The 17871-nt window shown below is 38.6% G+C and overlaps 1 protein-coding gene across 1 annotated transcript in view; it reads right to left on the bottom strand.

The window, feature by feature from the left end:
• Nucleotides 1-699: 699 nt before the first annotated feature.
• The window catches only part of GPC6 (glypican 6), a 760779-nt gene continuing 743607 nt past the window's right edge, over nucleotides 700-17871 (bottom strand). The window contains exons 9-10 of the mRNA XM_039555644.1: nucleotides 14675-14850; nucleotides 700-14240 (exon numbers count right to left, since the gene is read on the bottom strand). Of these exons, the coding sequence (XP_039411578.1) occupies nucleotides 14038-14240; nucleotides 14675-14850 (379 nt within the window). The 3' untranslated portion in view covers nucleotides 700-14037. The remainder of the gene's footprint in view (nucleotides 14241-14674; nucleotides 14851-17871) is intronic.

The raw sequence follows: 17871 nt of genomic DNA, 5'->3' as shown, positions 1-17871 counted from the left end.
CACATTTCTTAAAGGCCAAGATTGATTTACATTTTAGGACTCCTGGATCATGGGCAGTCTTATGCAAAAAAAAAAAAAAAAAAAAAAAAAAAAAAAGTGTTCAACAATTGCAATAAAATACTACCATTAAATTAGCTCCCTAATGAAACTCGACTTACAATTGTCTCTCTGAAAAAAAGTCTTGTCTTCTAAATATACCTGGTTTGGTGGCATTTTAAATGATTTATTTTAGCTGTCCCTTCTGAAAGATGTGATAAGATTAAACTGCCAAGTTTTTGTAGTCATAAAAAAGTATGTTCTCTGCAGATAAAAAAAAAATAGATTGATTTAGAACTAATAAATAAGTAAAAATAACAATCAAGTATAATTTTTAGAAGTATTTTATGTATAGACACAAAAAGACCTCACCTTTTGCAAAAGAATAAATGAATGACTCCTGCTTGAAATTTATCCTCAGATGTCATGACTTTGGACACTTCCACAATGTTTTTCTCTTCTCTGACAGATTCTAGGGGGATATGGTTGACATCTAAATATAGCTGAAAAAGAATGCTGTAGAATGAAGTTCCTCATAAGTTATTTTAAAGATTCATTTTACCTCATGATTCTCCAGTAGCTGACAATCATGGGATTAACACTGCTGGTCTGCAGAGAGCACTTTTCATTCTGCAGACAAGAAACCACAAGACATGAGGCAGGTACTTCCTTCAGATATTTATTGTAGTCCATCAGAGAATATCAAATACCTGTTTTCAAACCACCAATATACATTGCCTTCCTGGTGTGAGTGAAGGGTGATGGGAATGAGAAGAACTGATGAACATGACTTAGATTTAACAAAACTTGGATAAAAATGAATTGGAAAATTTTAAGTCGGAACAGTTATAGTTTTATTCTTTATATGGGAAAGCAATCTAACAAAACCAATACCATAAAAATAACTAGAATGAGTAAGGCATGTCAAAGTCTTCACCGAGGTGTCAAGTAGATATATACATACAGTACAGAATATCAAGCAACAGTGTAAAAGATAGTCCCACACTTTACTTCTGCTGTAATTATGAACTAGTAAGTGTCACCAGTGTTATTTGAGAGATAGACATCGAGGATATGAACACAGATTTAAATGGTAAGTATCAAACTTGTCAGATGTGCTTCTCCTGGTACTGGAGCCAATGGCAAACTCTCACTAGCTTCACTGGGAGGAGGACCAGAGAGGCTGGGAAGGTGTCTCTGATCCTCCATTGCATAGTCCTCACACAGCATAAATTACATTGACCAGGTTGCTGGAACACTTCTAAACTTTGAATTTAAAGGAGTTATGTTGGGAAGTCTTAATCCATACACTTTGAGCATAGTTACCTCACCAAAAATAACTGCTTCTGATCACCTATCTCTAATACTTGGATGAATGTGCTGTGTGCAAACCACCTACTATGGCATCGTGCATGTACTTAAAGGTTTCTAAGCTGAAGATGGTAATGAATCATTCACATTGCTTGTCATGCCATGATGCCAGACTAAGAATACTCGTTACTGTCAGCAGAGAGAAGTCAGAGCAACATACAGTATATGCAGCTACAGCAGGTGGAAAGCATGTGTTTCCCTCTTACTGTTGGTTGTATAGACACTTGAGATCTCATGGCACTGGGAAGCAGGGTTGGACTCTCTCATTGCTTTCTTGATGTCACATGTCACAGTAGTTGCTGCAACTGGATACCTATAGTAGATGGTCTGCAAATGACTTTGTGTGTTGCATCAATAAGACTTTCCTGACAAGCAATCTGATATTTTTTAGCTGAGCTATTGCTCTCTGTGCACAGAGAGGTAGTGAATTGTGGGTTCTATATTCTAATGCTTTGCCAATTACGGCAAGATTCAAATAAAGCTCAATATATCTTCTTGTTTAACTGAGAAAATCTATTTATTTCTTATTATAAAGACAACTGGGAAAACTGTGTTTTCTGACACTTTTAACACAATGTTTTTGTGGAGATTCATTGATAAGGAGTTTGCTGTGACTTTGAAAAGAATATAATTTAGATCTAACAATCAGAAGTGAACTCTCATGTAATGATCAGAATCTTATGTAATGGTGTCTTAACAAAAGAAAGCTCTGGCTAGTAGTCAGTGACAATCAATTAGACTTTCCAACAAGCCATTGCAAATTTAAAATATGCACATGAATAAACAGTAGAATAACGCTACGAGAGAAATAACTTGCCTTACACTGTCACCAATGGAAATACATATTCATTAATACATGTATACTATGAAGCAGGGAAACTAACAAGGTACAATCTGTCTGGAAAGCATTTTGTGGATAACGTGTGCAGGCAAAAGGCAGGGCAAATAAAATTAATCTTTAAGAATGCTATTTATTGTTTCAGTCTGTTACTGAATATTACAATCCTATTCTAGCTCTCAGATGTGTTGTAAGCACTAAAAAGGGATTTTTCAGTAGGCAGCAAAAGAAGTATTGATTTAGAAAATAAAATGTATGGCTTTGTCTAGTAACATAATATTGCACCAGGCAAAATTGCCTTGGCTGAGCAGCAAGGTCTTCTAACATCTATATTTCAGGAAGATGCAATACAAAAAATGAGTTTAATAGGAGGACATTCATTATCTGTAGTAATTTTAAGGTATATGAAAGAAGCAGGTGCAGCTCTACAAATATATATATATATGTATGTAAATGACTGTTAATACAACCCTGCCAACAAAATATCCCTGCAGTCAAACTTTTCTTACTAATGAACAGAAAAACAACGGTTTATGGTTTAACTGTTCTGTGATTTCCAAATATCATCTTTAACATCCTTGATGTGAAAAACTGAAAGAAACAAGCTCAAAAACCACAGAATTCATTATAAATCTTGAGGGAAGAAATGGTATTTACATTACTGATCATTGCTTTGTGAAAACCACATTAACTGTTGTGCACTGGACTTAGTAAAGACTCAGGGGGAAATGGAAAAGCAATGGGCCGAGCAGTACCGTCTGAGAGTGTCTGGAAAATGTCAAACACTTCCCTTCTTTTTATCCACAGGGAAATCTGAATGCATTTCTACTAATCAAAACTTCCTGGAGGAAAGTATGTGGAGAAGAAAGAAATGAAAAAGACCCAGTTGCTGCAGGGGTAATCTGTTGGGTATTGTGTCATGTCATTCTTGGGTGATGGACAGTGGCAGTATGATTATAAATCTGTAATTCAGTTAAGGGGGGGGGGGGGGCACAGATGACACCATTAGAAGTTAGAGCCACTTTCCATGCATTATGAATTTGCTTTTTAAAAAACCCCACCAACTAGGATGATGGTTTTGATCATCAGTATTTTACCCAGTTCATTTTTAAACAGCATACTTCCATAAATGTAGAAAAGTAATCATTGAACAATTACTGTAGCCTGAAAGGAAGGAAGTAGGGGTTCTGAAAAGCTTGGTGAGCTTCTACAGTTTTTTTTTTTTGTGTGTGTTTAAATAGAAACCAAGTAATAATGAAATTTGTATCAGTAAAGCCCCCAAAATACCATCTAGGTTGCTGTTTTTATCTGGAGAGTTGTGGGTTTTTTATGAGTTCCTTACTAGTAGCAGCAGATGTTGTCAAATTAAGTTTGCAGGCTCACCCTTTTCCAGTTATTTCAGAAAACTTCAACAACACTTAAAGATACACAAGGTATAAACATATTTAAAGCACAAGTCCCTGCCTGGGACTCTTCTCATTAGGTCTGTGTCAAGTATTGTGGTAAATGGAGCCTTTGCAATACTCTCTTATAGCATATGTGCTTGAAATTTACTGGTCTGTGACTGTATTTGTCGAGATACATATATGTGTGTATATGCATAAATAAATGTGCATGCAGGGAGAGAGATGCATCCTCACATGCACTATGGGGATATGCCATTCTCAGAAATGCAAAAGGAAAACAAAGAGGAAGAGCAGGACGCCTAGAATACTGGACTGAAATGGGTGCTTTACAGCTAGGGCTTTTGGTTTCTGCCACATTTCAAGTACCAACCCCCCCAAGAAGTATTTTGGGGAACGAAAAATAATATCATCATTATGGAGTCTCAAGAGATGGAGGGGGATACAGATGAAGCTATGCTTAATTATTTTTGAGCTTTTAACAAGTTATTTCTATCATACCACTCAGCTATTTTTCAAGAGGTGTGTTAGTGGTTTGTCAGCATTAACCTGTAGGTATTAACCTTGCTTTCTCTACTGACCTCTTAGATGTGTACTTTCCTTTCACTGATGCAGTAAGGGCTGAGACTGACAAACAACTAAGTGCATTAATGATTACACCCAAAGGGTATCTTTATTGCAGTTCCTCACTCTTTGAGGCACTGCATTAATTTGCTTTCTGTCCTTTGGCCATGTGCGTCATAATCCCTGCTAACTGTCTGGGCTGGCTTTAGCCCTGTGCACTGCTTTTACCAGCCTTGGAAAGACACCTGGGATTTCAGAAAAGACCTGTTTGAGCTCCACCCCTTGTGCATATGTGCACTGAAGGCAATCCCCTTTCCTGTTTGAAGCTAGGATATTTGACTGGTTCCAATGTCTATATAGGTAAGAATACAAACGTAACAGCATCAGGCAGCATTCAGAACAATGAATGCATGTTGGTTGTACGTCTGGTTTGGCCCAAAACCAAAGTCATTGTACTAGGGTTTCTCCAGGTGGAATTCCTCTCCAGGCTCCTCACTCCAGCCCTGGCGTGAAGAAGAGGCACCATTGGGCCAACAAAAAGAAGCACAGGAGAGAGTCTGGGTGAAGTTTGGACACCTTGTCTCACTAGTGGCATCTATCTCCAGGCACTTAAGTGAGATTCCTACATGACAAACCTTGTCATCCCAGGCAGCATGTGCTGGGAAGGGAGGTAAGCCCCTTCCCAGGTATGGAGGTGCCCATCTCTTCTGACTATCTGTAGAGATCTACAAAGACAATGTGCTCCCTGAAGTGCTTGGTGGGATGATCCGAGGCCCTAAGTCACAGCTGATTTTCATGAAGACAGATGGCATGAGAGGAAGAAGAGTCAGTTGTAAAGGACTAAGAGAATGCAGGTATTGCCCATTGGGAAGGTCTTGGTGCCCTTGGCACAGTCATCACTTCTTGCTTCCAAGCTCTCAGTCTACAAGTTGACTGAAAGTGCATTCACAGCTAAAAAAGCAGAGCTTTCATTGTCTCTCTGTTACAGTTAGTGATCATAAGGCTGTATATGATTGCAGTGGAAAGAAAAGTCTAGTGTTGCATCCGAAGTATTTACTATAAAAGGCTATATACAGAAATAAATTCGATTGCATTAGCCCTACATAGAGTGATTTAAGGCATTTTGCACAAAAAATATCAGGTTCTGTGAAACCTATTTCACAAATGTATCAAAACGATTGTATATATTTTTCTATTTCTGTCTATTTCTGTGGTACAATATTTCTCTGAAGTTACAAAGCCATAAAGAATCTTTCCCTTAAAAGTTCAAACTCTGCCTTGATATACTGCTATATATATACACACACACTGCCATATGCTGCTAAATATTCTATCTTTGTAAGTAGTGCTTGGAGATGGGAGAACTTGGGATTTTTCTCTACCTTTCATTTTGATTGGAATCTCCCAAATTTGAAACTACCATTTAGTTTCAGGTATGAGCTATAAACTGGTTTTGTGTTTTTGTCGTGCCAGATTAAGCTGAAATGTTAGAACCAGATCAGTAGAAAAGCAGGTTTAATGTTTAATAATATTTTTTCAACCCAACCCCATTTCTGTCTAAAACTAATTTTTTTCTAAACTTGATTTGCATTCAAATATCATCCCTATAAATTCACATTTAGCTATGTTAAATACTAATCTAGAAATACAGTGTAAAAACCAGAGCTAACAATTTGCATGCTTTCAAGCAATGTTCATATGTCTGGAGTCATAAAAGTTTAACAAACATGTATAAATATCAATTGATACTCAGATCAAGAAATCTGACCTACTTAAACAACACCCTTCCTTTGAATTTGATAAATGTAACAAAATTGCTAGTGGAAATTAAATGATGTTGCTTATCAAAAAAAAAGTAACCTGGGGGGAGTCTGTCTATAAATGTCCATCAATTGATTTAGTTTGACATCCCTGAACAACTGAGTGTGAATTCCTCATTTGTATATTTGTGTTCAGATTAGGCAGAAGTTGAAAAGAAGGTTCAGAATATTTTAGAGATGAAAATGCTTCCTTCTTCCCCCTCAAGTACACGCACATATTCACAAATTATTTACAAAATATTCCTGGAGCCTCAAACTCAACTAATAGTATGAAGCTGAAATCTGAAGTCCTCTAACTACTCTTTGGGCAAATTTTTGAGATTGATCATCACTCTGTAGCTCTTAACAAAACCCCTAAGATCGACCAACTGCTTAAAAACCTTCTCTGTGATCTAAAGACTGAAACAGTTAATCTGTAGTTCCATTACATGCGTACAATGTAATACACACGTAGACAACGTGTAAAGTAAACGAAATGAAGCCCACAACATTTAAATAAAATAAAATGAAATTAAAAAATACCCAACAGCAGACCTCAAAATAATCAATTACAGAAGCAATATGAATTGTTTCCACAAGTTGTTGCCCATTCAGCTAATCTTGCTATAGAAAATCCACAAGTTCTTTACCGTTGGCCTTGCTGGCTCATCAGCATAGCAGACAATAACAAAACAGAATTTGCAGGCTATAGTTATAAGAAAGAAGTAGAACTTTGCCACAACTGAATGGATAACCCAAGACATAGTCTATAAGCTCTAATTACAGATTCAAAAAACAGTCAGCAGGATTTATGTCAGATAAACAAGAGCATACACCCAGACAAGCATGTTTAGAATAGAGAATGAAAGCTAGAGGTGGGGTTTGATAAAGCCCAATAGAAACCTCCCAAATAAGTGAACCAAGTCTCCCTTTTGATACATCCTCTGTCTGAAAATAGAAGCTTTAGTTTCTACCAAAGGCATAGAAATCTGGTGAAGGGAGATAGAAAATGAGCTAAAAATGACTGAAAAGACAGTTCAGCCTGGAGAAGAAAATTGTCATAGCGACACTGGTGACTCAAAGACAGATAGGACATGTGGCACACAGGAAGCATTAGTTAGAATTATTTATCATCAGGAAACACAGATATGGTAAAAAAAGATATTTTTTTTCAATGTACTAGCTTTGATGAAATACTTATTTTGAAAGATTTTCAAGCCCAGGGTGATAGCTTGAGGTGAGGAGTGAGAAGAGGAGGGATGAGAAGGAGCACTGTCCACCTGTAACCTGGTGTTTGGGGTATTTAGTGGAACATGGGAGACCTCTAAGAAACTTAGAGGGTTAATGGAGTTTGGGCTTTCTCCAAAGCCTCCTGTGAGTGTCATTTTCAGGCTGGAGAAGAAAACTCACTAGATACATAGTGAAATTGAGTAGTTTTAATGAGACATATGAGCAACTTTTGTGCCTAAATAACACTTTAAAAACAAAAAATGGACTATTGACACACAGAAATCTGTTTTAGGTAGTAAGCTCTTCCTCAGACTCTGAAAGATACAGAATTAGACAGTCTACCAGGAAAATGAGGAGAGAGAGAACTTTGCAGCAGACTACCAAAGCACTGCTGAATTGTGAAGCTATTAATAGTTGTGCCTTTGCTACGCCCATGGATAGATGGTTATAATCAGACTACACTGAAAATTCACAGGCAGTAGGTTGAAAAGAAGAGCTGGACAGATGTGAGGAGCACCAGCTGTCCCTCACCTGATTTTATTGGTAATCCCCCACAGTCATATATATCTGCTGGGTCTCACTGTGAAGTCACTCTGCCCTGACTCATTCCTCAGCTGTCTTTCTATCCATCTTGGAAAAACAAACTCCATTGTTGATAGAGACAACTTCCTTACCCAGGAGGCTCCTTGCTTCAGACAATCTGTGTGGGGGCTCAGGAGAGCCCTGTAGAGCTACAAAAGAGCTCCAGGAGATGAGAGAAGGAGAGCTGTCTAAATCGCTAGCTTCCCACTTTGGAGAAATCAAATTTCTTTCTAACTTCCCCAATGCTTGGAACTGAAAGCCACATATTCTGTATTATTTTCATAGAAGAAAATCATACTGATTTATGTTTTAGTGGGAGTAGATTTGTCTTCCCTGGAAATCTGGCTTTAAAACTTCTTCAGAAATGCTGACAGATGGACCTCCACTATACCTAAGATAAATAGTCGACATTCTGTACATCTTTTTTGCTAATGATAAATGGACACACTCTTTCCTTATTCCCTCTCAAGAAAAAGACAACTCCTCTTAGTAATGCAGCTGTTCTGAGTTTAATAAACAAACTACACACCAGATGCTTCCAACTGCTGTAAGTATTAAGCCTCACAGATTTCCTAGTGCCAGAATAAAGGAGGAAAAGGAAGAAGGGTTTTTTTTCATCAATGTGAAACAAAAGCATTTCATGTGTGTTACACTGTTAATTATCAGGTGAAATAAGAGCTGACTGAAATACTGACCCATTTTCTTGAAATGATTTGATTTAACCATGTAGACTTTAAGCTATGGACAAACACATATGCCTTTCTTGAGCTCCTGGACAGTCCAGAGACCTCGGCTGTGGGGAAGCCACGCAGAAAGACTGCAACTGCTTTGGAGTAAAGGTTGAAAACTTGCAGGTGACAATGCTAACGTCACTTCTTTTATGGACAGTGTTGTTGTTTTATTAAGAGTCAGAAACAAATCACATATGAACAGCTTCCAGAAAAAAAGGGAATTACTTTTTTCTCTTTGATTATAGTCATAACCCTTGCTAACGACAAAGCTCTCATTTGTTTTGTCATGGCACCAGGATTTCACACAGGTGCAATGCACAAATCTGTTTACGACCTCATACAATGCACAATCAGAATCATAAACTATATACTCAGTTTAGTAGAAAAAGTAAATAGGTACTGTAAGCGAACACTTCATGTTACGTTGGCAAATTACTCTCAAGTGATTGGTTGGTTGTATTGATCAGCAGATTTGAATAGGATGGACTGCTAGAAAACATTCTGACTAAATTATTTTGAGGCCATCACTCCTGTCTGATGCAAGAACTTAATGTTAAAAATCAAAGTGCTTCATTCTCCATTATGTCTCCTATTCTGTTTAACAGATGAGAAAATTGTTAATATCATAACATTTCTCTTTCACATACGCTGTTACCATGGTACTGTGGTCTGTATCATTATTTTATTAAAAAAGGGTCATAATTACACATGTTAATATGATCCTCACAGTCCAAGTAGTTGTAATGAAAACATTGCCATGTTTAATGCATCACCTGCCCTATTTTTCTTGAAACTAGGCATTACTGAGTCTATTATGTTTTGACAACATAATCTCAGTACTGACACTAAGACTTAGCCTTTGACTGCTGAATTTCCCTTTAAAATTACAGCTTTTTTCAATTTTATGTAACATTCCACTGTTGTTAACTCTATCCATTCTCCTCTAGCAGGTTTGAACATTTGTGGGTTAATATATTAAACATAGTTTTGTGGTCTTTGACATGTGGGTTTCTTGTTAATATCCATAATGCAATCTATAGAAACCTGCATAACAATTCTAGAATTTTCTGTATTCAGTTTTAATGGGTTATCTTTGGAAGCAAATTAAAACCAAAAAACACAACTTGCATCAGTGCTGTAATTTATTTTTTATGTTGAAGTAATAAAAGTTTCAGTGAATACGTATAGTTACATTTGATAATGATTCAGAGTCAGTTAGTAAACTGAAGGCAACTGCTGCCTGCTGAGACACTGCACATAGAGTCCACCTCCCAAGAACAGCTCCAGCTCATAGAATCACAGAATCACAGAATGGGTCAGGCTGGAAGGAACCACAGTGGGTCATCTGGTCCAACCTCCCTTCACAAGCAGGGTCATCCTACAGCACATGGGACAGGATTGTGTCCGGACGGTTCTTGAATATCTCCAGTGAGGGAGACTCCACAACCTCTCTGAGCAATCTGTGCCAGTGCTCAGTCACATGCACAGTAAAGCCATTTTGCATGGAAGCAGCTCAAACTGGTTCACAAATCTGTGGGAATCATCCTTCCTAAAAATCCCACAGAACTGGGATGATTTGTGCATCTGAGACTCAGATTTTGGGAGCTTTCCACAGACAGAGGTCTGTGATGCCTCTTAGGAAACTGGGATAGATCAACCCTTACCAGAACACTGAGGCACAGGTTCCTTTCATCTTCCTCTTTTGCAGGAAATCTCTATCCTCTTTTTCAATTTTTTCCTGATTGTCTGTTTTTGAAATGTCTAAGTTTGGCCAGAGTCCAGGTAGTCTGCACTGCATTTATAGTACTGTGTACTTAGTCACCAGTAGAAAAATCTGCAGTACAGTGAACATGAAAAATTTGGGGATGATGCAAAAGCAATTCAGTTAATATTGAAAGAATAAACCTCATAGGGGTCTACAGCAATGGTTATGTAATTAATAGCATCTAATTTTTTATTAGTCTCCACTTTAAAAGAACATTACATGTTAAGAACTTCTAGACTGCGCAGCAGAAAGGGTTTACACAATCAAAGGACTTTTCCTTAGGACTTAGTGCCTTTTTCTTGAACAGGTAATTGTCTTCTTTATAATTTCTTTAATTTATCAGCTGCTAACAGAAGAGAAATATTTAAATTGTGGCACACCAAAAAATTACCTTAGAAGAAGAGCTATTGGATGCAAGAATGTGCAAATAGAATCAATGAAAATTATGTAGATTCTCACATTTATGAATATGAATGCTTTTTCTTTTCTCTCCTTCATTCCCAATTTCATTTTCTCTGTAGATTTAATAGCTCTCTTAATCTCAGAAAAATGCAATGTATGAAGAGTGCATTCAACCTTTAGGGACTATTGAAGAAATGTATGCACAGTACTTCATACAAAGGCATCTCTGTCTCCTGGCAAAATATCATCATGCATAGTAGGAAAATAAGAGGAGAAATAATAATGTGGAAGACATAAATTTCTGGCAGAACTCCCTCAAGGATTACATTTTGGCAAGGAGTAGGCTGGTTGTTTGAGCAGCTGTTTATAAGATCCAATCCAAGAACAGCAGGGCAAGCTCCTCCAGTGAGGAGCACCTTCAGTGAAGCCCTAGTTCTTAGGGAACCATCTTACTCCTTGTCCAAAAGTCCATGGAGGTCTGCAAATAGATGAGAGCACCCTGGGCACACATCTTGGCTGCACCAGCTGAAAACAGTCATCAGATCACCTACATGTGGGCCGAGGCTAACACAAAAACCTGATGAGCCCATCAGCTCTTTGACTAGCAGTGTGGAGCAAGTACAACAGAGGACTTGCATCAGAGGGCTTGGCCATTGGTGCCTGTCAATAAGCTTTTAGATCCAGACTAGTTGGATGGAAATAGAATCAGTTACCACCGAATAAACACAAAACCAGAGAAACCAAAATCAAACTTAACTTCTCCTGAAACAAAGTTGCTGAAGACATAGAGAGGATGTGGAGATGGGTAAAAAGAGATGGATCAGGGGAGATTTTTAAAGGGTTCTCCTTGTAGAAAGCTGGATGTGCAAGTTCAGGAAAAAAAATTAAAAACAAAGACCTTCTGCTTGGTACCTGCTGTACCAGGGCAAAAGAAGTCTATGAGAATTGGCTTAAACTTCCTGGAGACCGTAAATGCTGAATCACAAGACTTGCTCCGTGGGGAACATTTGGAGAAGTGGGAAGCTTTGCCATGTAAGACCCCTGTGATCTGTACACTTAGACAGTGACACACTAATCTGGGCCCAGAAGAATAGACCACCTGTCAGGGCCAGGCTGGATAGGGCCCTGAGCAACTTCATCTAGTGAATGGCATCCCTGCCCGTGGCATGGGGCTTGGAAATAGATGATCATTAAGGTTGCTTCCAACCCAGACTGTTTCACGATTCTAGAATTCTATGATGTTATCTTTCATTGTATTTCAAAGTAAACGAATGGGGGAAACAAAGGAATGGAATACAAGTGGCTCAAAACTTACGCTTTCTGTTATTAGACATACTATATAAATAGATTGTAAATACTTTTTGGTAAAAGTGCTTAAGTATACTTTATTCTAACGTGCTGTGTGTTTTCTATTTTAATTTCATGCCTAAATCAATAGCTAATTATAATTTGACAAGAAAAAGCAATTGCAATGGATACGATCTACCTGCTCTGCTGTTAAATTGTACTGTGGTTGGCTGGCTTTACAGTGATACCACAATTTGTGTATATGATTTCCAGAGTCAACATAAGAATCAGGAAATAAATTTCTGGCAAATCATTTCAACACCACACAGAATTGCCCCAAAAATCCTTTGTCTGCGGTTGATAGAAGAAGGAAGATTTTGATGTCTAATTGTTGACACACATTTGTCCAGGATTTACACAGCATCCATCTTGGGTTTATGACCAGATGCAAATTAGGGAAACTCTATCCCAGACCATAACCATTTAGACAATGATTATTAAAGCAATGTATTCTTGAAGAATCTGAGAATACAATTACCATCGCAATTAACATCCATGTCCTTCTAGGCCTATCATACAAGCTCACATGCCCCTCCCCGCAACCTCCACCAAATACACACATATGAGAGAGGTTTTCTCCACCAACCTGCAAACTTGTTAAGAAATGGACAACTGGATATGTAAAAAATTCTGTTCTTTGATTTTCATGCTCACCAGTCATTAAAGGGTTACTTTTCAGAGCAAAAAAGAGTTGGTTGACCAAACTTTTTTTTTTTCTTATAAAGAAGTGTCAACCCTGAGCTTGTAATTAAGAAGTTAAAATCTGTGATTTATATATATTTATATATATAAAAATAGATGATCATACTAAGACTAAAAAAGTGAAAGAAATCTCCATGTCAGTACTATATATTTGTTTGATCTGAAATTTTGTAGAAGAAATCCTTGTGACACTGAAATTAACTGATAAGAAAGATGTAGTTAGGTGTGAAACACACTATTGATCCGGTTGCTGTCAGTCTATTAGAGAACTGCTGTCTTGGTAGGGTAATGGACATAGTAGCAGAAAGTTCTAATCAATGTCAGAACAGTAACAAAAGGAAAAAGATTACATCACAAGAGATTATTTTCTGTCTGAACCCGTGAGGGGTCAAGAGCATTGTTTAACATTACCATCATGGCTGGTAAGCTCACGGTGGTGAGCTAAGTGGAAAATGGTGACAATTGTATAACATGGATAAATCCTAAAAGAAACTAGGTGAAACGGTGCTACTACTCATATTTTTACTGGGCATTAAGATTTAAGTCCTAAGCAACTGTAACATGACATTCTGAAGCTAGTGGAGCTACTACCATACTAAAAGATAAACTTATTTTTCAGCTTCTCTACCTTCATACCAATCTGATGTGGTTGGCAGATGGAGTGCAAGACATTCACTGCTGAGACATACACTTTTAGTGTTGGAGAGAAAAAATCCAGCCTTCCTCCCTATAACAGTGATCATTCTGATGACCTGAATCGTCCTACAGAAGTTCCTAAAGGAAACCTGGCTGTCAGTGAAAAACGGTTGCATTTTTTGTGTTCCTTTCTTGTCTTTTTTTGTGTTTTGTTGATAGTCTGTTGAAATGCAGCAGCCTTGAGTCAGGCTTGATTCAGAAAGAAAACTTTCTTGGTTTCTTCCCCCCCTCTTTTTTCCTCACTGGGGAAAAACACATACTGTAAGATCCTTTTTCCCTTTTGCAGCATAAAAGGAAATGAAGCTCAGAAAGTCTCCTGTAATAAAGGATTGAGAAAGAATTCTCTCAAGAGTGGATATCATCTTCAGAGATATCTGAAAAAAGCAGGAAGCAGTTCAGTCTGGCACCTGGTACTCTTTGGGAAAACGAAAATGGGAAGCAGGTTGCAGTACTGCTGTCTTGTAGAAAACTGCAAGTGTTTGTGGCATGGTCCATTGTCCAAGAGTATAAGAAAAGAAGAAAGTTGGCTGTTTCTGTAGCTAAAACACAGTTTGTCCGCCTAGATCCAGGATTATCTCCACTGTCTCTGCAGTACGAGGCTGAGGAAGATGACGAGCAACGTCTGCAGTGACCAGCCAGGCTGTGTGGCTGAAGCCTCCACCTCCCTCCTGTCCGAGTCGACAGGCGGTGCTTCGGTGGTGACAAAATCAAACTCGGTGGGACAGATGTCGTCTGTGCAGCCGCTTCCGCTGCCTGAGCCGCTAGTTTCGTCACCTGGCACAAAGGAGTGAGAGAAACAACGTGAGTGCTATAGGTTACAGCTTTCATCCCTTTTCTCCCTTCCACGTGGCACCCCAGTGGGGATGAACACATTGGGAATGAGGAAGTGGTGGTCATGCTAAATTTCATTCAGTAAAGCTTCCAAATGAAAGCCACTGTAACTTAATTAGATGATTAAATGCTCTTCTGAAAAAGGATCAGGCTGCTGGCATTATGGAAAGCCCTCAGTGTTTTGATGCATTAAACATGAAGATAAGGAAGAGAACCAAAAGAAACAATTATATAACTGGAATTTTATGGAACAGAAAAAGAGTTTTTATGTTGTCAGCAGTGCAGAGCACAAAGACTACAGAAAGTCATTGCAACAGAGCCAATTCATAAATGTTTCCAAAGTTAGAGTTATGTAATGACAGTTAATGGTTTCTTACTTGTATCCTGGAAGTTGACATCATTCCCATTATATGCGTTCTTCAGTTTGTTAGTCATGACACGTAAGGCCATGATTTGTTGTCGAATGAAGGTGTCTGGCCTTGTGATGTCCACATCTACTTCTGGATTGTTGATCTGGTTGGTCAAGCCATCGTTCATAATCTCAGGCAAGTATCTATACAGCAGAATGAAAGATTAGTTTGAGATGCAGTAATTTCAGAAATAAAACACTGTACAGTAAATGATGTGCTAAAAAATTCAATGTGTAGTTCTTAAACAGATCCATTAAAACTGTTTAAAAAATATAGTTTTTAATTTTACTGACTCCAAAGGACCTGTTTAGTAGCTGAGCTGCATGGGGAGAAGAAAGGATTTAAGTTTCTCATCCTCCTAACTTTCCATATACGCCCCAGTAAGAGCAATGACTGTGTGAACTATGAAAAAGGTTCGCAAGCCAGCAGTAAGTCACCGCATATTCATATCCTCTGCTGACATGAATGGTTGCACACTAAATTAAGCATCTAACCGTGCATTCTGCTGTTTTCATTTCTTTCTGCTTAAAAAGATATGAAGTCCTTTGTTGTATATAGTATATTTGTTCTGAGACAGTTTAGAAGCCTATCTCGAGGCGTTATGGCTTTCCTAGTTTAAAAGAGCACTTAATTTTCTTCTCCAATTCTTCCTTGCATCTCTTTTTCAGACCACCATGAACAACATCTCCAGCTTATATGACATCCAGGCCTATAAAAAGCATTATAATTTTACCAAACTCCTGTATTCTCTTTGATTTGGTCCTTATTCCTTTAAACCAGGCTATGCTTGCATGTCTTGTGTACTTTGTGCATAACATTTAAGGTATGACATTTCCCATCCCTCCACAAATCTGAATCTTTTATTCAGGCTCTTACCTTATAATTTCTTGATTACTGCAGCATTCCTTTCTCTGACCTTGAGTAATGCAGTCTTAGGCTGCTCACAGGCAGCAAGTGTGCTTTTGCACATCTTTCCCCCACAAAAAAGCAGCCCATGCCTCCAATCATGCTACAGTAAAAATCTCCATTACCTTTTGTTAAAGATGCACACTTTGTTCCCTGCTGCTCTTTGTCCTCAGGAAGCTCACCTTATAGGCATTTGCAAAGCTACATTTTTCTGTGCTTCAAATCTCTGTTAAAAATTATCTGTGCATTTTACAGCTGCCAGGCTGAAAATGGGTCGACATTATTTCTCTGTGCTGGCATGGTATCCCGAAAAAATAGTGCATCACAGCTTCCCTGTTCTCTCTTGTCTGTCTTTACCTACTGTCTTTGTCTCATATTTAGGCTGCAAGGGATATGGGGCAGATCTACCCTTTGTTTACCTTCTTTATAAGGATATGATCTATTTTGTAATTAGTTTGCATACCAGGCTGTCCTACTGATGTTTGTGGGACTCCTCATGTGCATATGTGCTCAGACAATAAGTAATGACAGCACAGTCTAGCCTACTAATGATAAACTTTCATGATGCCTGGTACCAAATATAGTTTGAGAGTACTTCACGTCACTCTCACTTGTGTGTGCCCAATTTTCTATCACCACTGAAGTCTGGCATTGATGACAGCATTGTTCATAGTGGTCTGGAAAAAGAAATATATCTAAAAATAAATGTGAAAGTAAGGGAGAAGAAAGGGCTTTCTCTGTTGAAGCCATGGTGAAGGGAAAATAAGCTCTGCATTCCTTCTGGAGGTTCACAAGAGAACAGATGCTTTGGTGCGCCAGGGAAGGGCTTAGTCTCAGCGTAATGGGTCCTCACTTTGCAAGATGAGATTCATTTGCCAGCAGTGGCTTTTGAAGGCTTACATGAGAATAATCCTGGGGGCGTGTGAACATCTAAGAACCAACCATGGTTGCCAAAATACCCAGCCTCAAGCTGCATGTCCTGTTGTTTCGCTAGTACCATGATGAGAAATAACATTGCTGTGGGGATCCCATCCAGAATCCTGCGGTCAGATTTACTATGGTGAGAACACAGAGCTACCTCCCCCAGTATAGCAGACCATGGTGTTATGAATCACTAGAGACAGAACAGGAAATAATTCTGCAGAGCTGCCTAGAGGCAGTAGGATGGAGACCTTGGCAGGCAGAGATGCTCTGGACTGCAAAGGAACAGCATCTCCATCTGTCACACATCTCTACAAATGAAAGGGCTGCTGTAGATAAATTACTCAGCCTAGTAGTAAATCAGCCATTTCAAGGTACAGTTGATTAAAAAAAGAAGGAGTGTAAGAATTGAACTACTGGCTCAGAGAGGATGACTGTCTTGCCCAGTATCCTGTCCATGACAATGGCCATAGCTGTTAGCAGCTAGAAGTGACCTGAAATTGCTAAACATTCATGTGGATTGCTTTCCTTTTTTATGAAGGATTAGCTGCTCTTTATTGCAAGCTGTCCGTGAGAAGCTCTGAATGGCAGCTCACAGGCTTTCTTTGACTGATTTCTCTTTGATTTAATTTTGTCTTGTCATCAATAATAAAAGAAGAATGTACTGACTTAAAGCAATTAGAGAGTGCTCTGGCATGCATTTCATGAAGGCTCATATTTTGCACTGTGACTAATGTGCATCTGCTGTCCTTCTCAGGATCATCTAACTTTAAATGGGCCAGCCCATTCAGTTACAGAAAGTGATTTTGTCACACTATCACACACCCTGCTCTATTTGCCCAGGATCTGGTGATCCCCAAAGCATTCCTGGCATGTGTACCTCACTTAGGTGTGTAAGGGACACATACTTTATGTAGGTCACAAGAAATCCATGGCCTTACTACTGCCTAACAGTTAGTCAGATACTTAAATTCTCTTGGCATTTAGGACATAAGAGCAAAAGAATTAGAAAGGCTGAAGATTCATCTTTAGGTTTACACACATACCAAATCTTGTATGCTCAAATGCAAGCATCTGCATATAATCAGAGTCCCACTCTCACCAGATATAGTCACCACCAGATCCAGTCACCACCAGATCCAGTCACAGCTAGTCAGCAGTTTATTCATCAGTGGAGCAGGGACAGCTGTTAGAGTCCCATGTGCCTTTGGCCAAATGACTGATTCATTATATTTCACCTGCTGGGATTTACTTGCATAAACATAGACAGCTGGTGCCATTTGAATGCTCTTACTTATTCCTCCTCTTCTTGTCCCTAGCTCTGACAGGTGAGCTCT

The sequence above is a fragment of the Corvus cornix genome, chromosome 1, assembly GCF_000738735.6.
Source record: "Corvus cornix cornix isolate S_Up_H32 chromosome 1, ASM73873v5, whole genome shotgun sequence".
NCBI classification, from domain to species: domain Eukaryota; kingdom Metazoa; phylum Chordata; class Aves; order Passeriformes; family Corvidae; genus Corvus; species Corvus cornix.
This window is presented reverse-complemented; position numbering and strand designations above follow the sequence as displayed.